The sequence below is a fragment of the Copadichromis virginalis genome, linkage group LG8 (genome assembly GCF_057382275.1).
Source record: "Copadichromis virginalis isolate Kocher_CV1m ecotype Utaka linkage group LG8, C_Virginalis_male_GT1.1, whole genome shotgun sequence".
NCBI classification, from domain to species: domain Eukaryota; kingdom Metazoa; phylum Chordata; class Actinopteri; order Cichliformes; family Cichlidae; genus Copadichromis; species Copadichromis virginalis.
Window position 1 is genome coordinate 3,328,123 of NC_140625.1, and position 23,702 is coordinate 3,351,824.

General features: G+C 40.1%; 1 protein-coding gene and 1 long non-coding RNA gene across 3 annotated transcripts in view; one reads left to right on the forward strand and one right to left on the reverse strand.

Moving 5' to 3' along the window:
• fmn2b (formin 2b) overlaps nt 1-23,702 on the forward strand; it is a 65,316-nt gene that overhangs the window by 8,958 nt on the left and 32,656 nt on the right. For both annotated transcript variants that reach the window (XM_085465419.1, XM_085465418.1), the window contains exons 5-13: nt 3,270-3,319; nt 5,138-6,159; nt 6,686-6,830; nt 12,378-12,465; nt 14,608-14,669; nt 15,539-15,630; nt 20,822-20,951; nt 21,361-21,507; nt 22,796-22,855. In XM_085465419.1, coding sequence (XP_085321545.1) covers nt 3,270-3,319; nt 5,138-6,159; nt 6,686-6,830; nt 12,378-12,465; nt 14,608-14,669; nt 15,539-15,630; nt 20,822-20,951; nt 21,361-21,507; nt 22,796-22,855 — 1,796 coding nt within the window. The remainder of the gene's footprint in view (nt 1-3,269; nt 3,320-5,137; nt 6,160-6,685; nt 6,831-12,377; nt 12,466-14,607; nt 14,670-15,538; nt 15,631-20,821; nt 20,952-21,360; nt 21,508-22,795; nt 22,856-23,702) is intronic.
• LOC146702515 (uncharacterized) lies at nt 18,099-19,706 on the reverse strand. The gene is made up of 3 exons (XR_014922069.1): nt 18,642-19,706; nt 18,443-18,555; nt 18,099-18,311 (listed from the first exon to the last, which is right to left on the reverse strand). It is a non-coding gene; the product is annotated as an uncharacterized LOC146702515 (long non-coding RNA).

The following is a 23,702-nucleotide window of genomic DNA, read 5'->3' on the forward strand; positions in this document are numbered from 1 at the left end:
TCTGGCTTTTTGCTTCACAAAAGCTATTACTCAGAAGATGATTATGATGTAAGAATATGATGTAAGCCAAGAGTGGCAGAAAAGTATGTGAGGTTGGACATTTGAGTCTCTTCCCCAAGGTTTTGTTGAGCGCAGGCACTTTATTGATGACGCTATGATTTCTAAGTTTTCTTCCCTTTTTAATTGTAAAACTTCTTCTGACAATGTCAAGCTCCTTCTTAACTCTTTTACTGACCAATAACTAGTCATTCTCAGTCAGGTTGCTCCTTTCAAAACTAGGCATTGCTCTGTTAGTTCCTGCACACCTTGGTTAAATGATCAAACTTGTGGTCTTTGACGTTCCTGCCGAAAAGCAGACCGTCTGGTCCACTGTGTTTATTCACTGGTCCACTGGTCTGATTGTTCATCGTGAACACTTCAAAGAACTTCTTCACTTATATAATGAGTCAGTGAAAGAGGCTAGATCCTCTTATTTCAATAAACGTATAAATCATCATAAGAATAATCCAAGTACTATTTGAGACTATTAATAGTATTGTTTCTCCTCCATCTCAGCATGCTGTGTTACTTTCTGATGATACTTTTCTCAGTCTCCAAAAGTTGATTCTGTTCATCTGGACGTAGCGTTTTCAGTGGGAGAAACGTCCAGATGAACAGGATCAACTTTTGGAGATTTACTTACCTGGATGACTGAGAATGCATCAAGACACGTTTCTCAATCACTTTGTAAATAAGGTGATGGACTCGAGATCCAAATTCTCCTTAAGTGCCTTCCCTTATGAAGATGGCCCTTGGTGTCTGGGTCATTTACTTCTTTTTCTCCAATCAGACTCAATGACTTAATTACAGTAATACTGTAGGTAAAATGAAATCCTCATGATGCTCCTTAGACATATTAAACATGCCGAGGTAACTCCTCTATTGAAAAAACAGAATCTAGATCCCAGCTCTACTATTATCGGCCTATTTAAAATGACCATTTATAAGCAAATTACTAGAATAAATTGCAGAAAATCAGTTCAGGTCCTTACTATGCAGATTACAGACTGCTTACCCTTTTCAGTCTGACTTTCAAAAGCAGCACTCCACTGAGACTGCTCTCTTAAGGGTCTATAATGATCTATTAATGGCTTCTGATGCAGGGAATCTCAGCCTTCGATACCATCGATCAGCTACTTAACAGGCTGAAGATTTTGGCGGGTATAACTGGCTGTGCCTTAGACTGTTTTTTTTTCCTTCTTATCAGACAGGAACTTTTCTGCTAGGCCTGACAGCTTCTCCTCTGACATTGCCCCCTTAACCTGCGGGGTTCCACAGGGTTCAGTTTTGGGTCCATCATTATTTTCTTTCTACATGCTTCCTTTAGCTGGCTTTATTCAATCTTTTAGTGACATTTCTTATAATTTCTATGTCGATGGCATTCAGCTGCGTGTCTCCTTTAAGCCTCATCAGCTGGATAGGTTTTCCAACCTAGTCCAGTGCTTAACTCAGGTTTCTACTGGGCTTTCTAGCAGTTACCTTGTTTTAAACACAAGCAAGACTGAGACCATGATCACAGCTCCTCTTGAACTACATTCTAAAACCAGTCAGGTTCTTGCTTCTTTCTGTCCTTCTGCTAAGCCAAACATTCGAGATCTTGGAGTAATATTAGATTCTTCTCAGGGCCTTGACTCACATGTCAAATCTCTGTCTCGTTCCTGTTTCTTTTATCTAAGAAAAATTTCTAAACTGTGAAAAATGGTCTCCTCAGCTGAACTGGAAAAAAATTATTCATGCATTTGTGTTGTGTTTAAATTATGGTAACGCCCTGTTTATTTGGACAAATCATCTCTTTCTCGCCTCCAAGCTATACAAAATGCAGCGGCCAGACTGCTTACACCTTCTAGCAAGAGTGCTCACATTATTTCTATTTTATATTCTTTACATTGGCTCTCAATAGATTTTAGAATGTGTTTTCAAATCCTTGTTTGAACATACAGATCACTAAATGGCCAAGCCCCATTTATGGCCAAGCTGCTTGTTGTCTCTGCTCACAGAGTTTGTTCCCCGAACATGACTGAAGACAAAAGGGGATCATCAGTGTGTGGAGGCTGTGGAACAGTCTACCACCACAGCTACGTTTGGTTGACTCTGTGGAATCTTTTAAAGAGCAGTCAAAAAAAATCTGTTTAAACAAGCCTTCTGTTGATTGACAATTTTTTAATCTTAAACTTTTGTATTGTCTATATTGTGTATTTTGGTGCCAAACATTTTGGTTATTTTAGCCTTTGTGTACAGCGTTTTGTGATTGCCTGTATACGGAAAAACCCTTAATAAAAATAAACTTTACTTACTTGTGATCTGTAGTGAGATTTGAGAGCAGGTGTAAGAGAGCGTGGAGAGGTGGGAAAATGCTCTGGAGAGAAGAGGAATGAGAATCACTAGAAGCAAGACAGACTGCATGTGTGTGAATGAGAGGGACCAAGTTTAGTGCTTTGAAGACAAAGTTAGAGAGGCAAGGCTGAGATGGGTTGGACATGTGCAGAAGAGGAGTACTGAATATACTAGATAAAGGATGCATAAATGCATATGTATAAATATGGAGCTGTCAAGCAGAAGGAAAAGAGAAAGATCACAGAGAAGATTCATGGATATAGTGAAAAAAGATATGAAGAAAATGTGAAGGATTTGTGTAACAAAACAGAATACTAGAGATGGCGAGAAATGGAGGCAGATGACCTGCTTTGGTGAAACTTGAAGAGTTACGCCAGGAAAAGAGCTCAGGCAATGTCATTCTGAAAAATGTTTGTAATGTTTGAAAACTCAAAACATGCTTGTAGAATATGAAATCCAATGATTAAAAAAGGATTCAGAGTTGCTGTCAGGTGTATTCTGGTTGTCCTGCACAAGTTTCTTGATTTACTGCATTTTCAAACTTTTAGGTTTTAACGCTAACAAACGTCGTTGTCAAATTGTATTCACAGAAACAGATACTGCTTTGTACTTAGCGGCAATTAACAGACTAATAAAATATTAGAATTTAACTAAACTGAATGAAAGACAAACTGATTAAATGAAAATGCTCCAAAATGCACATATAAATAAAAACTAATAAAAGCAGTTAACAAACAAACAAAATACTGGTATTATATCACTATTGTACAAAAATAAATAACATGCAGCTGATTGACTCAAACAGATATAATTAGATCCATAGATATTTGGACACATTTGTTCTTAGGTTGCCTCTGTTGTGTATTGCACTGACCTATGTGTGTTTGTTTGTCCAGAGCTCCATGCAGATATCATGGGTTTGAGGCAGCAACATGTAAACAAAGAGGTCAGTCACTTTTCTTTCTTTCTTTCAAATTAAGAACTAAAGGCTACGCTGTTTGATTTTCCAACTCCAACATGATCCAAAATTAGTTTTGGTTTATAAGTAATGCAAGAACAGCTCTAAGAGAATTTAGAGAGCATTACAAATTTGAGCTTAAAAACATCAATGCCATTACTATGGTCATAATATAAAAAATAACACGCAATTAAGATCATCACAAAGTACGTAAAAGTAAATGTTTTACAGTGTCATAATGTAATGCATATACTGTCACATATAGAATAGAATAGAATAGAATAGAATAGAATAGAATAACCCTTTATTGTCATTGTATATGTACAACGAAACACATGCAAAGAGATTTGGATTGTACGTTTCTTTAAAGGTGGTGCAGTGTGAGAGACATAAATTATCTAAACCCTGTTTAGTTAATCATGGTTTACTTGATCATGTTAATAAGTGATTGACTAAGACATAATTAACTAAATGGGGTTCGATAACCATGTTCAAACAATACATTATACCAGTTTCATGACAATAAAAGCATTAAATCATTTGAACAGTTAAAAGAGTTCAAATTCAGCAACGCAGACTTCTGTTTTTTCATAATTAAGAACGTTTTTTCACAAGACATGAAGAATGGAAAAACGCTATGGAATTAAATTTAATTGACAAGTACATCAAGTACTTCAAAGTACATTTTGAAAATGTACTTGTCAGAGGAAATGGAGGTGATAATAATGGGATATTAATGGGGCAAAAAATATGCAGTGAAGCCCACACAATAACAAACTTAACTTCATGAAGAGAAAAAAATTTCAAATACCAGACGGCAAAAATATGCCCAGGTTATCCAAATATCTGGGGCTTATATACACATATCCAAAATGAAATGCATATTAGAATAATGTCTTTGATGCTCTCACAAAGATATTTCACTAAAACCTTGTTTAAAAAAAGAAGCTTGGCATTAACTTGCCCTCTGGCCAGCTTACTGTTAAAATGCTCTCTGTGTAGCTGCTGTTTCTGTCCTGGATGCCCTTTCAACTTTACCATCTCTCGTTCTTTAGTGCAGTAAAAATCAAAGTCATGTCCACTTGGGGTGGCTGTAGCTCAGGTCATCTACTGATTGGAAGGTTGGTGGTTCGATTCCTGGCTTCCCCTATATCTTACTATGTAATAAGTTGTTTAAGTGTTAAAAAAATGTTATACTAAAGGTAAACTTTAATAACCTCTATAATGCATTACATATAAGTTAAACATTTAAACCTTTTCTTGTTTTAATTTTGATGGTGGCTTATAAAACAAAAACTTTGCATCGTACAGTAAATACTTTTTTGATTGCCTGTAGGAATTATTTTAATAATTTGAAATGTTGGATTTTCATACACTATATGCCAGATTTAAAATAGGTAAATGGACTTATTCATGTTTTCTACTCTTCGGGAGCACTCAAAGCACTTTATACAACATGCCACATTAACTTTCTTCAATGTTTTTACCTAACATTCATACACATTCAATCTCTGATGAATGCATCGGAGAGCAACTGGGGTTAGTACCTTGCCCAAGGATATTTGGCAGCCAGTGATCGAACCACCAACCTTTTGATCAATAAATGACATGCTCTACCTCCTGAGCTACAGTCACCCCCATTTTAAGCCTATGAACAACAATTAAATAAAAATTACAATAAAAAAGTCATTAACTATTTCACTTTATATGTAATAAATATGAAAGAAAATCCATACTAATTTTAGTTTTACTAATGATTTTTTTTTTTTAATTCTGGAATAATTTATGGTTTTGCATTTTCTACAGGAAGAATGTGTTTTTCCTTCAATAAAACTGAAGGAAAAACATGTTAATGTCATCCAGCAACTGGAACAAACCATAGAAGATCTCAGGACTAAGATTGCTGAGCTGGAGCGACTGCCCCCTCTGGTGGACAAGGACAGTATGAAAGTCACCACCTCCACCACAGACAGGGAATGTGGAGGAGAAGAGGACCTACTAAGGGGTGTGTGCGATGCTCATCTTCAGACTGAGGCCTTCTCTGTTGGAGGCTTGGAGGCAAAGTCTGTGCAGACATCACCAATGGATGACAGTTCAAAGTTCAAAGTGCCTTGTAGTGAGCCAGACAGAGTCGACAGATTCCTGGAGCCTCCCCCCAGTCATGATGGGTACCTGTGTTCGTGTCAGCTACAGCCTCCTGCTCCTCCACCCCCACTTCTAGGGGGAAGTGAAAGTGGAGTCTGCCCTCCTTATTCAGGGCAGACTGTAGCACCTCCTCCTCCACCATTACCAGAAATAGTCCCACCTCCTCCACCTCCTCCACCCCCTCTTCCACCAGGTTTAGGAGTTCCTCCACCTCTCCCTGGTTGTCTGGCTCCACCCCCACCTCCTCCCTTACCTCCACCTCTCCCTCATGGTCTTGCTGCACCCCCACCTCCTCCTCCTGCCCTAGTCCCACCCCTTACTCGTGGCATGGTTCCACCTCCTCCCCCTCCTCCTCCTCCATTACCAGGAGTTAAAGGCCCACCTCCAACTGAAGCCTGTGTGCCTCCCCCTCCCCCTCCTCCTCCTCCTCCATTACCAGGAGTTAAAGGCCCACCTCCACCTCAAGCTTGTGTGCCTCCTCCTCCGCCTCCTCCACCTCCACCAGGAAACATCTGTGTTCCCCCAGCTCTTCCAGGAGCTCTTGGCTCCCTGCCTCCTCCACTGCCACTGGGCTTATATTCTCTGGGTCTGACACAAGAGAAACCACCCAGAAAGGCCTTGTTAGAGCCACCAAGACCCATGAAGCCTCTCTATTGGACCAGGATCCAGCTCCACACCAAGAAGTAAAGAAAGTAACATGTACATTTAGGTCCATATGTTTTGTGACATTAATACATGTTGATTGCTATACCCAGGCAGAATTACAAAGAAATGGTCAATTGTCCAAATACTTATGGGCCTAACTGTGTTATAATGATGAAAAAATCATTATGATACATTATCATTATGTTTTGGGTTTTTTTTTTATTCTGGTAAAGACATTCTTAGACATCATTATCTCAACAATATGATGATGATGGTGTTTTAATTGCCAACTCATGAAAAGACCAAAGCTATGCGCTATATTGACATAGTATAAAGAGTTAATTTTCAACTGCACATATGCTATCAACAAAGTTATTGTGACAACCCTGTTACTACATGACCAAGCCTGTGATCAAGCACAACTTCTGTATTCCCGGATCATGACTCACTATTTCATGATCAAAATGCTCACAACAATGTTCTTGCTTTATATTTCACTGTTCAAAACGCATCAAACAAAGTGCTTCATTGACATAATAAGTGGTGCTGTTTTGTGTTTCTCAGGGACATGTCATCTTCACTTGTGTGGGAAACAATTGAGGAGCCCAACGTAGACTTTCAAGAGTTTGTGGAATTGTTCTCGAAAACAGCCGTGAAGGAGAAGAAGCAGCCACTGTCTGACACCATAACCAAATCCAAGGCTAAACAGGTGTTGTGTTTAATTACATTTTAAATCCTCTGAGCTGAAAAACGTGCTCCCTCGTCTTCAGATGAATCTGAACGTGCATAATCCAGAAACATGCAATAACTCACTTAAGCCATATTATAGTGTTTTTGAAACGCATCTTTAAAAAAACAACAAAAACATTGTATTTCACTAAATTTGAAACTATCTTATCACTTCATAGTTTACACTGTGTTCTACAATTTGTACATCTTAGAAATCCTGTTAGGTCACATATTTGTAAGGGGATTTAATGACCTGTGTTGCCTAGTGAATTCATTAGGTTTTAAACAGAGAGCTATATGGCTGATTTCCACCCCATCAGCTACTATAAAAGGTAGAACAAAGTGACTGAATCTGATCAGCATTATCACCTTGAATTTAAACTAATGTCTGCTATCCTTGATATAATGTAACATCAATGCACCAGATCCAATATTTGGCTCACTTTAACCCCTAATGTACATTATAGTCCACAGCTCTTGTTGTCACTACACTGTTGGCCCAACTAAGATTTCAGCATCAAGATATTGAAGTATCAGTATTAACAAAATACTATTTTAAAGTACTAAAATCTAATTTTGTCTTTTATTTCTAAAAAGTAACCACAGTTGGAATCGGATGATGTATGCGACAGCCAAAATTTGATTGGTTGACAAGTGGGCCAGAATAGAAAGGGGAGCAATAGCAGAGTTCACTGGGAACAGGGAAAGCTCAAAAAAAAAAATCATGAAAAGCACAGACCTTGGCTGGAGTGCACACTTTTCTTTTTTTAAACACTTGTTTTCACTTCAGCTCTTTGGATGTTATAACTTTGTTGCCCTTTGCGGTTGGCTCACGGACAATGGTTGCAACCAATGAGTGTAGAAAATGTTTATATCTATATTATCTTTCACACAGTCATTAGCTGAAAAACATACCGTGTACACTGCCTCTGTCTGACAACAGAGCTCACTGCTGGTAAATGGGCAGGCCCTGGAGTGGAGCAGAGAGCAAACATGCTCTCTCTGCCCGACCATAAATTCCACTTAAAGCGGAACAGGGTGCTGCTGTCAGATGGAGGCAGGGTACACAGTACAAAAATTCTGACTTAACACTTAACTCCTTTTAAGGCATTTCCATTTGTCAATTTTTATTCAGATAAGTCGATCTGAGGTTAAACACAATGTCCAGAAGCTGTGAGCTAAGGAAACAAAGTATATTTGCTTGTTTTGTGGAGAATATTGCAGCAATGTTACATTATATTAAGCAGGCAGCTGCCCACGTTAAACTGTTACTATCACAGAATAATGTGGGCATGTTTCATAAATCAGCAGCAGTCATTAAACAGCTGACAGAGTGAACAGAATATACAAAAGTAAAGTCTAGATTCTATTGTGCCGATCAGTGGTGTTGAGTGGTGGTAAAAAAATTCTGAATCTGTGCAGCATCTGGAAGCCAAATGTAAACAAACCTAACCACTTAACGTAAAACTCTGAAACAACAGCTATGTCCCAAAACCTAGGTTGCATCCTTCGGAGGCCACATTTGAAGGCTGATTATGTCACAGCCAGGCAACGAAGGCAGTCCTAATTAGAAGGTTGCTCCAAATGTGGCCGACAAATGCATCCTTCCTTTCCCTGGATTTGAAGGATGGGTCGGGTGTATCCTTCGTGGCCCAACCTATCCCAGAATTCATAGTGCAGCCTGGCCAAGTCCAGTTTCCAACAATGGTGGCAGCTACTTAGTTTTAATATTACTCTTATTACTGTTTCTGGGTCACAAAATAAACTTTAACATATTTTCAGGTGAGAATGTAGCTGTGCAAACTTCAAATATCTGTTTGGTTTATCAAGACATCACATATTTGCAAAAGTGCTCCAACGTTTTCGGAGACGTCTGTTACCCACCAGCTCGATAGCTAGCTGGGAGGTCAAGGGTCACTAGAGCCGGCGAGAACAGCAGACTCCCGGCACATCGTTTTTAGACACACACACACTCACAGTTTCTTAGCTTGGTGATTTTGTCCCGTGTCCCATTTTGACCTTAGTACTTGCAGGCCATATTCAGTGTGGCCATGTGTAATTTGTGCCAGTCACTTGGTTATGACATTCTACTGTCCCCTGCTGTTGTTATCTGCTGGATTCTCTCAGGGGCTTATTTCCACAGCCTGCACCTGGTATCTTGCCTGGTGTGATGGACCCCAGCCTTTATGGATCTTTTACTTAGAGCTTGTTCCTGTGCTGCCATGGTTAGTGCCTCTGTGCTTTCTTTCAGTCCAGCCACTGGTTCTGGATGTCAGCGACTGCCGGTGGTACATACCATGCAGGGGCCTGTCCTTCATTGATGGTTCCTCCTCTTGCTCATCTTCTTTCTTGGGTTTCTGCTGCCTAAGGTATTCACTGAGCACGTGGTTGGTTGTGGCCATCTTCCTGATGTACTCGTGTTCTTTGTTTCATCCTGGACCGTGGTGCTGACCCTCACTAGTCCCCAGCCTCCTTCCTTCTACTTAACATACAGCCTCAGGGTGCTGGACTTGGGGTGAAACCCTCCAAGCATGGTCAGGAGCTTCTTTGTCTTAATGTCAGTGGATTCTATCTCCTCCTTTGGCCAGCTTATTATCCCAGCAGGGTAGGGATCTTATCTTTCAGGTCAGTTCTTCTTGCACTCATTGATCCTTATTCCATTGCACTTGGGGCTTGGTACCCAACCTCGGGTGGGAGTCATGATGATATTCCAACAGTACACTATTTTCATCTCTTGCCCACTTATGCTGTCTTGTTCCACTTTTCATCAGTATGTCCTGGTTCCTCAACACCTGATGCAGACCTTGTCTGGGTGACGTCCGAGCTGCAGATAGAGGAAGTGGCTGACATCCAGAAGTCCCTCTTTCTCTGTCTCTCGATGAAGGCGGTCGCACTTTTCTCCTCCTCTCCCTTTCCCGGCTTCTCGTGTCCTTGTCTAGCCTCACCTACTTTTCTACTGTTGCCCTGAAACACTCTCACAGTCTGTTCTCTAAAACCTAAAAGAGGAATTATGGATTTGATCAACTGGTCCCTGAATGCAATTGACACACTCTTCTCAACGAGAAGCCGGGGCTCGGGTGAGCCTGAGTGTCCTGGAGGGACGTCCCCTGCCTGATACACGATGGGCCGGTGGCATAACTGGAGGGACGTGTGCCTGGCGGGACTGTCAATCGAGGACATTGAAGACATCTACCTTTTCGGAATCATGATAACAGGGTTCTTGCTGATTGGAGCTGGCTTGGCCCTGGCTTATCGAAGATTAAAGAAAGCGGAATGGGCTGTTCAAAAGCCCACAAGGCTGCCCGCTGTGACTGAAGCGATCGGACGAGTCGTGACTTCTCAAAATGGGCTCATTAAACGCAGCCCGGATAAGATCTTGGAGAAGCTTGAGGCTAGCGTGAGCACTCAGACTAAGATCTCTGAGCAAAAAATGGATAACATCTCGGAGAAGCTCACGGCTCTCCAACGGGAGATTGAGAGACCAGTGTCGGACTGCTTGATCGACTGTGAAATTGACATGCAGTTGTTCGCAATAAAGGAATACCACCATCATTTCATGTGGCTACTACAGGGTGGGCCATTTATATGGATACACCGTAATAACATGGGAATGGTTGGTAATATTAAAGTCCTGTTTGTTGCACATTAGTATATGTGAGGGGGCAAACTCCTCAAGATGGGTGGTGACCATGGTGGCCATTTAGAAGTTGGCCATCTTGGATACAACTTTTGTTTTTTCAATAGGAAGAGGGCCATGTGACACATCAAACTTATTGGTAATGTCACAAGAAAAACAATGGTGTGCTTGGTTTCAACGTAACTTTATTCTTTCATGAGTTATTTACAAGTTTCTCTTTGTTCACAGCCATTGACATGTCGAAGAGGTTAACACGTGAGGAGCGGATCGAAATTGTGTTGATATCTGGTGAACGCAGTAACCCTACGAGACCACCCATCTTCCATGCTACAGTTAGCAAACTGCTTGCTAAGTTTCGTGAAACTGGTTCAGTGTTGGATTTGCCAAAATGTGGACGCAAGAAAACTGTCACTAATGAAGAAACATCAGTGGCTGTCCTAGCTTCATTCAGCAAGAGCCCACAGCGTAGCACTCACCGCATGTCACTGGAGAGTGGCATTAGTCGAACATCCCTTCGGCGGATATTAGCTACTCACAAATGGCACCCTTACAAACTCCAGCTACTGCAGCATCTCAACGAGGATGACCCAGATCGGTGCACAGAATTTGCAGAATGGCAAAACAAAAATTGGAACAGGACCCTCAGTTCAGGCAGAAGATTTTGTTCAGTGATGAGACAAACTTTTATGTGAATGGTGACGTTAACAACCAAAACCACCGCTATTGGTCTGACACTAACCCACATTAAATGGATCCCTCCAAAACTGTTTATGGGGTACAACGATAGTGGGTCCATTCTTCATCAATGGGAACCTCAAGGCCACTGGATATTTGAAATTGCTACATGATGATGTGTTTCCCTCTTTATGCGCTGAAGCTGGCACGTTCCCTGAGTTTTTCCAGCAAGATGGTGCACCACCACATTATGGGTGCCAGGTCCGAGCATTCCTAGATGAACAGTTTCCTGGAAAGTGGATTGGTCGTCGTGGGCCAGTTGAATGGCCCCTAAGGTCTCCCGATCTGACCCCCTTAGACTTTTATCTTTGGGGTCATCTGAAGGCAATTGTCTATGGTGTGAAGATACGAGATGTGCAGCACCTGAAACTACGGATACTGGATGCCTGTGCTGGCATTTCTCCTGCGGTGTTGCTATCAGTGTGTGAAGAGTGGGAGAAGAGGGTTGCATTGACAATCCAACACAATGGGCAGCACATTGAACACATTTTATAAGTGGTCAGAAACTTGTAAATAAGTCATGAAAGAATAAAGTTACGTTGAAACCAAGCACACCATTGTTTTTCTTGTGACATTACCAATAAGTTTGATGTGTCACATGGCCCTCTTCCTATTAACGAAACAAAAGTTGTATCCAAGATGGCCGACTTCTAAATGGCCACCATGGTCACCACCCATCTTGAGGAGTTTGCCCCCTCACATATACTAATGTGCCACAAACAGGACTTTAATATCACCTACCATTCCCATTTTATTACGGTGTATCCATAGCAATGGCCCACCCTGTATATCGGCGCCAGCTGTGGTCTCAAGGCAAACAAAACAAATTGTCACCCTGAGAACAGACGGTGTTTAGACTGTTCCTCCCCTATGCAAGGCCACCTGGGTTGGCTGGAAGACTGTTTACTTAGCCTGGCAGGGCGAAGGACACTCTCTCACCTAAACTCAGGACACACACATGCATACACATACACTCATACACACTCATACACACTCATCCCCCTCCCTTTCCAAACGCCTTCTCTTCTGGAGCTTTTAATAATTCTTTCAATTTATTCTTAGATTATATAGTATAGATATAGTACATTACGTTACACTCCACTTCCTATGAAAGCATCTAACCTGTCTGATTTTCCTGTTTTATTTTTGTTTTAGGTTGTTAAGCTCCTAAACAATAAGCGTTCTCAGGCTGTAGGAATCCTCATGTCATCTCTGCACCTTGACATGAAAGATATCCACCATGGTGAGTTCCACAGTTGATTGGGCAGTGTTAATTCAAATAATGCAATTAGCCATTGTATATTGGGTTCATTTACTGTCTAATTCCTATAACAATTTAGATTTAGAAAACAATCTAGAAAATTTTTTTAGTGTGGTATGCAGGTTTTAAATGATTTTCCAGATAACCTTTCCAGGCATCAGGTAGCAGGAACAGTTTTCTTTTAGCCTTTTTGCTTCTTAGGCTCAACGTGCTTCAATTTAGTTGCTAGTTTTTTGTTGTTGTTTTTTTCAAACATGGCAATCTATGTCAAATACAGCAGGTGGTTTTTCAAATGAGTTCAGAAGCATCTGGTTTAATTCAGTTCATTTCACAACAACAGTTGCTTCAAGGCACTTTATATTGTAAGGTAAAAAGAGCCTACTTTACTTTTCTCTCTCAGAAAACAGTCACACAAAGGTGCAAGCTTCTCTAAAACTTGTACTTGGTAGTAAAAATGTTCATGCCATTTGTTAATTTATTTCATGCACAATAATGATAATCAGAATCAGCATACTTTATTGATCCCTAAGTAAATATGTTTAATAGTGAAATGGCCACATTTGTAAATGTGAATTTTGAAAATGCAGGAAATACATCTTTAGTTAATAATTAGTTGTTTAAAAATTTCCTGGGCATTATTTAAGTTCTTGGGAGTTTGAGTTTTTTCCTCAACTTGTCAAGTTTTGAATGGAGTGATCAGCAGTGTTGGGAAGGTTACTTTTAAAATGTATTCCACTACAGATTACAGAATACATGCCCCAAAATGTATTTTGTAACATATTCTGTTAAGTTACTCAATGAGAGTAACATATTCTGAATACTTTGGATTTCTTAATATATTATCATGCTTTTTACAATTACATGAATGTACTATTGCTGTGTGATTTATTACTATTACTGAAGGTTACTCGCCATACCAATACCGACTAGATTTTTAAATCTTAATATAAAATGAGCAACAGTAGGTGGACATTAGGTAAGGCTGCACTTTTTGCAGCGATCTCGTATAGAAAACTCTTCCACGCGTATATAAAACAGGTCCGCGGCTCCAAACTGTAGTAAAGGGACCTCCATGTCAGGCTCATAGCTGAAAACTAGCTTTACTTTGTTGTCTGGGTCAACTTTGTGTATGTATGTATGTATATATATATATATATATATATACATGCTTCCATCTCCCGTTTCTGCTCGGTGACAACTCGTACTTTTTGACTCTCCTTTTTCTCCCTCCCTCACGCTCACAGACACATAACGGGTATGGCAGGCCATTCTCCCTGCAGCATGGACTACACTACCCATGAGGCTACATCCTTTAGGGCTATGCCTGTAACACTCTGCCTATTGCCTTCATATTAAATAATTTTTGTGAATAATTTTTAAAGATAGCAGCACGGTGGCACGGTGGTTAGCACTGTTGCCGCACAGCAAGCAGGTCCTGAGTTCAATTCCACCATCAGGCCGGGGTCTTTCTGTGTGGAGTTTGCATGTTCTCCCCGTGTTTGCGTGGGTTCCCTCCGGGTACTCCGGCTTCCTCCCACCGTCCAAAGACATGCAGCTTGTGGGGATAGGTTAATTGGATAATCCAAATTGCCACTAGGTGTGAATGTGCGAGTGAGTGTGAATGGTTGTCTGTCCCTGTGTGTTGGCCCTGCGACAGACTGGCGACCTGTCCAGGGTGTACCCTGCCTTTCGCCCTATGACAGCTGGGATAGGCTCCAGCGCCCCCCGCGACCCTGAAAAGGATAAGCGAATGGATGGATGGATGGATGGATGAATTTTTAAAAATATTTCTTCACATCATTATGCGAGCCACAAGTAGAGGTGACATGGGCTGCGAGATTGAGACACAGTCATTAGAGCCTCTTAATGCGTGTTTTGTTTGGGTTTCCACCGGCGTGGAAATTCAAAAATATGGAGTTCATAGTCTTATGAAACAGGAAAATACCACCGTGTAATCCATTCATTTCAACAAAGTAACTGTATTCTGAATACCACCTTTTAAAACGGTAACTGTAACGGAATACAGTAACTCATATTTTGTATTTTAAATACGTAAAGGCGGTACATGTATTCCGTTACTCCCCAACACTGGTGATCAGTAACCAATTGCTCTTTGTCTCCTAGCCATCCTGAACTTGGACAACACTGTAGTTGACCTGGAGACCCTGCAGGCCCTGTATGAAAATGTGAGCTTCACACTCAGTTTTTATTGTTTGCTTCTAGAGATCTGAGGCCCTTAAATCCTTATTGGTCCAATGTCTACAAAAGGCTGAATGTTGATTTCTTGTCTAGTAATGCAGCAATTAAACCAGACCAGGTCTGCAATGATGAACACTACCTGTCAAGGAAGACTGTGTATTTGGGACAGATTTTTCCAACATATTGTCAAATACACCAGGTAGTTCACTGTTCTGGGACACACCTTAATGTTATATTTACATTACTGCTTGTCAAATCTTTCAGATAATCTAATCCCATTGAAGGGCAGTTTATTATTCTACTTTTGTTCCGATCATAATCATTAATGTTACTAGATGTCCCAGTCATGATAAAACGAGAGCGGTAGTGAGGTGATGCAGAGTCAGATGTAAGTCAAAGTGGATGGACAGGCTCTAAAATAACTGTTAACATCCAACAGATAAGCTGTGAAAAAAATGTTTATTTGGTATGTCAAATCGATTGATATTACATATATACCCCAAATAATGTTAACCTGATATTTATGTGTGTCTGTGCTTAAAACTAACCAAACAAATAGAAAAAGACTGCAGATGTGTATTTCCTGCTACCAGTTCAACAGTCAGCAGAAAAGATGTCTATGAGTTAAAACAGGGTGTATAAGTTTAAACTGAGTGCCTTCATGCATGTCATTCACATTTTATTATTATTATGCCAGAAGAGTTCACTGAGTATCAAACTTTTTTTCAAAAGAGTCTAGACTCTAGTCATACATCCTTTTTTGTTTGTTTTAGATCTGCTCAGATGTTGCCTTAGTTTTATTTTCTATATAAATTATAGAAGACATGGAGCCAGATCTCTTGTGTCTCTCCCACAGAGAGCACAACAGGAAGAATTGGACAAGATCGAAAAGCACATAAAGTCCACTAAAGACAAAGAGAATGCCAAGCCCCTGGACAAACCAGAACAGTGAGTGATTACTCTAACACTTCCACGATAATGAGCAGGTTTATTTCATGAGTTACAATCTCACTGACTCAGGAAGAATTATGGTGAAGGCAGACTTTTTTTCATCAGAGCAGGTCATCTACTAATGGCAAGGTTGGTGGTTCAAATCCTATCTGCTCCAGTCTGTATGCCAAATATCCTTTGGCAAGATACTAACTAAGTTACTCTCCGATTAATCCACTGTGAGTGTGTGTGAATGTTACATAGAAAGCACATAAAAAAGTGCTTGTGTGAATGGGTGAATATGGCAAGTTGTGTAAAAGCGCTTTGAGTACTCAGATACAGTAGAAAAGCGTTACATAAAAACCAGTCCATTTACCATGTATACTCCCACAGTTGATTTTAAATCAGATACTGAACACTGATTGAAGTGCTTTAAACATTAATTTATGGGATTTAGCAAAAAAAACATCTTTTTAACTGATTGGGAATTAAGGTCATTTTTGTGTATAGTCCTCCATTCTGAGAGTGTTATGTGACGGCTGTGTGCAGGCAGGAAAAGGACCCAAAGTGCAGACTCCGGAGACAGACGTGAACTCAAAGTAACAAACATTAATGCAGGCAGGACAAAAACAAAACACACAGCATACATGAGGGTAGATAAGAGTAGATCACGACAATGACAAACTGAAACACAGGGCTTAAATACACAGAGGGAGCAATCAGGGAATGGACAACAGGAGGGAAACACAGCTGGGCAAATCAGGCCTAACCAGACAAGGGGAAGCGAAACCAGATACATTAACATCAGACAAGGACCTTCAAAATAAAACAGGAAACATGACACAGACTGAACTAAAGACACAGACTCACACGCACTGGGGAACAGAGGGAACAGAGATGTGGGACCAGGGCAGACACAGACACTGACTGGACACGGGGATATAGTGGACAGGGGAGACAGCAACTAAGGATTACACAGAGACAAACCATAAGACAGAACTCTAACAAAAACCCAAAGACTAGAAATTATAAATAATATAATAAACTCAAAAACCCTGGGTCAACGACCCAGGCATCCTAACAGAGAGTCCCAAAAGAGTTTGGAAAGTTTGAATGATAAGGTGACGAGTATTCAACCATTACTTCACGATTAGGTTAAAAACATCTAGCGCTGATTACAAGTGTTGAACTTGAATTTGTTATCAGTTTACTTAAATCAGGGGTCGGCAACCCTAGGCAGGGTTAACTGATGGCACAACCATAGCTGGACTAGCCATCGGGCATACCGGGCATTTACCGGTATAAACAATGAAAGGTGGTGGATTGGCCAGATGCTGGCCGGTGTGTAAAAATAACTCAGTTGTTTGGTGGTGGCATCGCGGAGCTTCCACAGATTCAGTAACATTAGCAAGTGGTGGAGGCCGGCAGGTGGATCAGGGAGAGGGGAGGCAGCCGTCGGTCTGACTGTCAGGTGAACTGAACTTCAGGTAAGAAGTTCTGACCTGCAGTCTATCTGGGTCAGATATAAACCAAGTTTAGGTGGAGTTTATTTTCGTTGTGCTGACTTTTTACAGTCAGTTACAATAACTCGTACTGCGTACTAGCTAGCATGTTATATGTTATTGCTAGCAGTTTCTATACAGCTGGGTGGGTGCTACGGTGTTACTGATAGTGAACGTTATTTTATTCATAAGGTTAGTTAGTAGAGTTGCCTACCGTCCTGTAAAAAGACAGAATCGTCCCGCATTCAGAGAAATTATTACGCGTTTCGTGTTGAGCTGAGAAGGGACGCAGTTTGTCCCGGACTTCAGCTAGGATGGAAAAAGACACAGAGGTGGAGTTATTCTGCTGCACAGCGGCCTCTTCTTCTCCTCTCATTCTCTCCCTCTCCTGTTGCTACTTTAATAATGAAACTGATCAAAGGTCAGCTGATCGGCTTTTCTCTCTTGTTTGTTTATCGCCCACTTTGCGCCAGATGTCGCGCTAAACAACAGCAGCATGTTTAAGCTTGATCAGCTGTTGTTAGAATTTATTTAATATTAGTTTCTAGTATCAGCTGATGTTTGCTGGAGCCACAGCTGTAAAGCTGCTGGTCATGATGTCGGTTTGGTTACTGAATCATCAGAGCTGAACAGGTGATGGAGAAACAGGTAGTGATGGGCAGATGAAGCTTCATGAAGCACTGAAGCTTTTCATCCAATTGGTTCATCCCAGCGCAAAGCTTCTTGAAGCTTCATTTACTCTAGTAGGACACCTACTGGATGTAAAAATATTAATTGGCATGAATTTGAAGAGTGTGGCCTTTTGCACACAGCCTGTAAATGTCAACAACAAAAGGAGTGTGTAAAGCATCTATATTGCAGTGATGCAGTATACTGTGTATATTTATACTGGCAGTATGGAAAATGATCATTTGGAAATGCTTAAAATGGAAACGATCATTTACTGTGAGGTAATGTGTGGACAGTGGTTGTGCTTTTGTAACATTGAGGTATGGACAGCTACACAGTCCTGCCTGTTCACATTTTATTCTGTAAAAACTAAATTTTCACTGCTTTTATAACCTTTAGTGGGGAGAACATAGCTAAGATTTAATGATTTAACAAATCTTTTGAATCCTTTGTCCTCCACAATGCTAAATGGCTGGGAGTCCTCAATCACCATGGTAACCAGGTCTTCATCTATTTGAGATTGTTCTCCTGAGGAAAGACAATAAAGACAAAGCACAGATATAAATATCACACACGTAACTTATAACAGTTGTATAATATTGTTATATCATTTAGTAACATTACAGCATGCTATATTATCATGGCATTTGATGGCTCACCTGGTCTTGCTCCACAATCGGTGTTCCCCTTATTCTCATGCAAAGCTCTGTAGTGCCTAAGCATGGATGTTGTTGTTATATCCCAGCTCCCTGGCACATAGCAAACACTTCACCTTGTACAAAAGTAGAGACAGCTTAACATAAGTTTTATTGCAGCATCAGTATTATGAAAATACATCTTCTGTAGAAATGTACATACCTTGTTGGGAGGAATAAAATCACAATGTTCCCACACAGGGGAGGACATCCTCCTCTTCTTAGCTGGCTCCATTCTCTCCTGACTTTCTCTCCTCACTCTCATAAACCTCCAAACTGTCTCCAAACTCTCACTAACAACTCTCCATCAAACACCCACATTTTGAATGAAGTCTGAGGGGTTTATATCGCTGTCATAGCTCGCGGCAAAGTTCGAACCACTTCATGAACCAGTCACGTGGTACAGCCGGGCAGCGAGGCTTCGCACGTCATCATTTTCAGCTCCTCCCATAAATGAAGCAAGCCTCGATACGCGCATCGCGGAAACGCCCCCTCAATTACTCGACACAAGCTTCGAAGCCTCGATACAGAACGTCACATCACTAGAAACAGGTTTACCTTTTAGGTGACATGAATAAGTTGGAGGGAAGTTATGAACTGTTTCTGAGAGACAAATAACACCAGGATCCTTTTCTATGTAGCTGACGGCTGGTAACTGGGCCGGGGCGGGTCTAGCAAAGTTCTCGCCTTTATCTTTATTGTGATCCTGTTTGGGTCCTGTCCCTTGCCTCTCAGGGACAATGCCATGTTGGTTAGAATGGAAGTTGCAGAGTTTTAAAAACTGTAGTTAGGAGTAATATATTAATCTGGACTGGCGAACTGGTGATTCTAAATTGCCCATAGGTGTGAATGTGAGTGATTGTCTGTCTCTATGTGTTATCCCTGTGATAAACTGATGACCTGCACTCCACCTCTCGCTCTGTGACAGCTCTGATAGGCTCCAGCCCCCCCGCAACCCGGTTAAGGATAAGTGAAAGAGAATGTGTGGAATTGAATTGAATTGATAGATATTATTGTTATTATTTGCTGAATCCTTAAATGCCAGCCAGATAATCTGAAACGGGGCAGGATACACAAGACTTCCAAAGTTCAGCACTGAATCCTCTGCTTTACCTGCAAAACTAAAACACTGATACGCATCTCAAACACAAGATTCTTAGACAAATTACAGTAAATATTAAATATTCTCACTTGTTAGTATATAAGGGCAGGGTTGTACCAAGTTTACAAGTAATTATATAGGTACTGTAAATGCTATGTAGGCCTGGGTATCATCGCTGATTTCTAGAATCGATTCAATTCCGATTCACAAGGTCCCGAATCGATTCGATCCACGATTCGGTTCGATTTGATTTGAATCAGGGAAAATTTGGCTCAGACAGTCAGAAATATTATAATTCTGATCACTTATCAGTACATAGCGATATTTTTATATCTATAAAAAGAAAGCTGACACTTGTGAGACTTTATCAAAGGTGTGAGCATCACAGCAGAGGCCTTTGTGTCAAAGTAACTGAGGATAAAACACAGAAAAAATATGAAGGCGACTTTCCTGGTCTGGGTTTTTATAGCAGATGACCTTAAAAATATTGTGCAGTCAAAAACGAAGTGAAGCAGAGCAAAGTTACAGAGGTTTGATTAGAGACACAGCTAAGCATTTTGCATAATTTGTTTACATTTGTTCAGTATTGAACAGCAGAATTGAGGCTTTCTTGTCGGAAGTAAGTTAAAAAAAAAACAGCGGCTGGTGGATAATAAGTAAGCGGATAATGCAAAAAACAGAGATTTTTAAATGGGAAATTCCTGTGATTTTATCGTGGTGGAAGCAAAGCAGCAAAAGTAAGAGGAAATTCGTGACGATGTTTATGTGAAGCGAAATGTGAAGCGTAGTTTGGATTGTCTTTGGCTGCTGGTTAAGTCAATATTGTTTGGAGAGAGATAAAACCTGCAGCTTCAGAATCTAGCACAAAAAGGACGTAAACACAAAGCGCCCGCCGACGCTTCAAAATCAGTGAGCTGTCGGCTTTCAGCCCCAACGGCGTGTCCGTGTACATGCTGTCTGATTCGGATGCTTCGGGTCCGTGTTTTGTGTTTACCTCTTTGTGCAGAATCTGTGTACCTGCTCTTATATACTGTTTTAGCTGTTTGGTGGTTGTAGAAATTTTGCAAGGTTTAACCTGAGATTTTGCTGTTTCTGGCAAAATAAATTTATATTTAAAAATTGATTCAGGATTTTAATGAATCGATATCACGTTATTCAAGCCAGAATCAATTTAAATCGATAAATCGATCACGAAAAACTACCCCTAATGCTATGCTCTTTCTGCTTCTTCTGCATTAAAGATTTCTCTACCAGCTCACCTTGATCCCAAATTTCAACAGCAGAGTTTTCTGCATCCTTTTCCAGTCCAGCTTTTGTGAGTGCATGTCATCTATCACAAGAAAACTGGACACACTGCAGAGGGTATGCAAGGTGAGTCAAACTGTGAAGAGCAAAACACAATAACTGCATACCCATGTATGCATGTATGTCCAAATCTTTGAAGTTTGGACAAACATGCTCCAAGTCCATGTATATACCCATAGATTTATATAGTTTAAGAACAGGGCTATTAGATCTGGTTATGAATCATTTGTTTCAGGATAATGAATAATACACATTCATGAAAAGGTGTTTTCATTATTAGCATAAAGTCAGAAATGAGGAAACTTAAACAGAACAACTTTGCGCGTATAAAAAAAGCAGTGCAGCGTAAAAGCCTGAAAAGTGTTTCTTGTTGAAAAAATGCTTTCAAAATTGTGAAAAGTAATAATTCTACCTAATGTATAATCAGTACAGTCACATGATTTCTTCTTTCTGTCTGTTTGATCTCGTTTTACAGGTAATACAGGACAGTGAAACAGTGAAGAAGATTCTAGGTCTGATTCTGGCCTTTGGTAACTTCATGAATGGTGGCAATCGAACCAGAGGCCAAGCTGATGGTTTCAGCCTTGACATCCTGCCCAAACTTAAAGATGTAAAAAGCAGTGTAAGTAACCAGAATGCTGAAAACAAAGTATAATTTTGTCCCTGTATCCTAAAATAAAGAGTCTTGGTCCTGTAGATTGCATCCATGCCTTTTAAATGTAATATATTCACAGTATTCAGCAATGCAGTTTAATAGAAGCTTACTCTAATGTTATGTGTGTAGTCCATTATGAGGTAATAAACTACAACTTACTGAATAAAAGTTAATATTCATTGAGCCGTGTAATCTTGAATTGTTCAGCTCAGCTGACACCTTTGTTTTGCAATTTCTTTGATGAGGAGTTCTTTAATAAATATACCCTTTGACTTTACATTTCATCTCCTAAATCCTGCACTGGGATCCTTTTGTTGCCTTCGATTGAATGCATTTAGGATCTTAACTGTAAAATAACTGGCGCAAATCTAAATGCATGCCTATATCAGCTCCTGTAAAAATGTTGCTCTATTAAGTTTCAACTGGTTATCTTCAGCTTTGAAATATTTAGGGATTCTTTTAAACCCGGGTTTGGAAAAATTAGTACCTCAAGTATAAAACCTACTCAAATAAATAATAAATCTAGATTATTAATTAAAAATGGAATTTTATTTTGTGGAAAAAATTACTGTGATTAAAATGGTAGTTCAACTATGTCTCAGTGATGTTGCCTGTAGAAATACTCCCACAGGTCAAGAGGAATGGGTCTAAACATGGTAGAGGATATTATTCTAAATTAAGCTGGATCAAAATTGAAAAGGAATTAGTAAGCCTGTTTCAATTTTGGGGTGTTCTCTTACATGACACAGTTACTAATAGAGAAGATTTTTTCTTTAACAGTCCTGTTGTACAGATGAGGGTCGTATTGGATACAATAGCTTGAAAGAGGGGCAAGCATAAAATTGGACCTTTGAGTCGTGATGTTTTTGAAATATCTACAACTGATATTTGTAGATATTTGAGATTAAAATGTTAAAAGCCAATTTAAAGTCCCCAGTGAGGGACTTTCTGGATCTTTCTTACATGAAGTATAAGGCAGCTGTGTTTTATAACTGGTGCAAACAGTTTATATACAAATATTGACAGGAGTTAATCATGATAATGAGAACTTCAGCAGACTTTTAGGACAGACTTTGTATATTTCTTGGTCTTGGTATATTGGTATATTTCTGTTTCTGTTGTGTCTTTTTTTTCCTGCTCACTCTTTCTATAGCCATGTAGTTATGACCAGTGCATTAATGGAAAATTGTATAATGATGCTGTTTGATTGCCATCTTCACTCCTCTAAATTTATGTGTGTTCTTTCCGCATACAGGACGGCATGAAAAGTCTTCTGTCTTACATTGTTGCATATTACCTCCGACACTTTGATGAGGTAAATTTTCACACATTCTTTCCCTTCTCCTGTCAAGACTGACTGATTTGTGCTGTCAATTCTGACACACGTAGTTGTGGTCAGATGTTCACATAAACTCATCATGGGCATGAACTCTGATGCTTTTAATGATTTTATTGAACTGTTCTTTTTATGGGATGGAATGTTTGACGTTGACAAACAAGAACTGGGTGCACAAGTTTGAATTTATTTTTTATTTTCTCTAATGCGCACGGTCAAAATTATATACACATACCTCCCCCAATATTTGATTTAATTTCATTTAGCAAGTCGTACCTTGACCAGACGTTTGTGAGAGCCAGCAAGCTTCTGATATAATTCTGGATGAATATTTAACCATTTAACCCTTTAACCAAAATTGGTAGTTTATTTAAATTGGTTGGTTTCTTGCCTTGAGACTGGAGAAACTGGGTTTTAGTTGAGATACATGGATTATATTATATCTTCATGTTGAGAGGTAACCTTAAACAAGTAGACATTGATCCTTTTGAGCTTCTCTTTCAAAAGAAGTAACCAGGAGTGAGTTTCTTGGAGTCGGTCTTAAGAGATATGTGCTTAGTAGAAAGCCAAACCTTTTGACTGGGCAGGTAGTTTGGATCAGGAGTGCAACAACAGTCCACCAGTTGTTTGTTTTGCTCCTTCGTCCATAACAGTGCAGCGTGGGTTGCTGTGATAATGACGAAAATGATGTTGAACAGACAGAACAAAACCTCATGTTCTGTGGTGGTAAACAGTGGTGGCTGACAACCAAGGGATGCCTCAAATGAGAGACCAGTTGCCGGGGATATTATGGAGTTATGGACGTATTCTACCAGGTATGTTATGT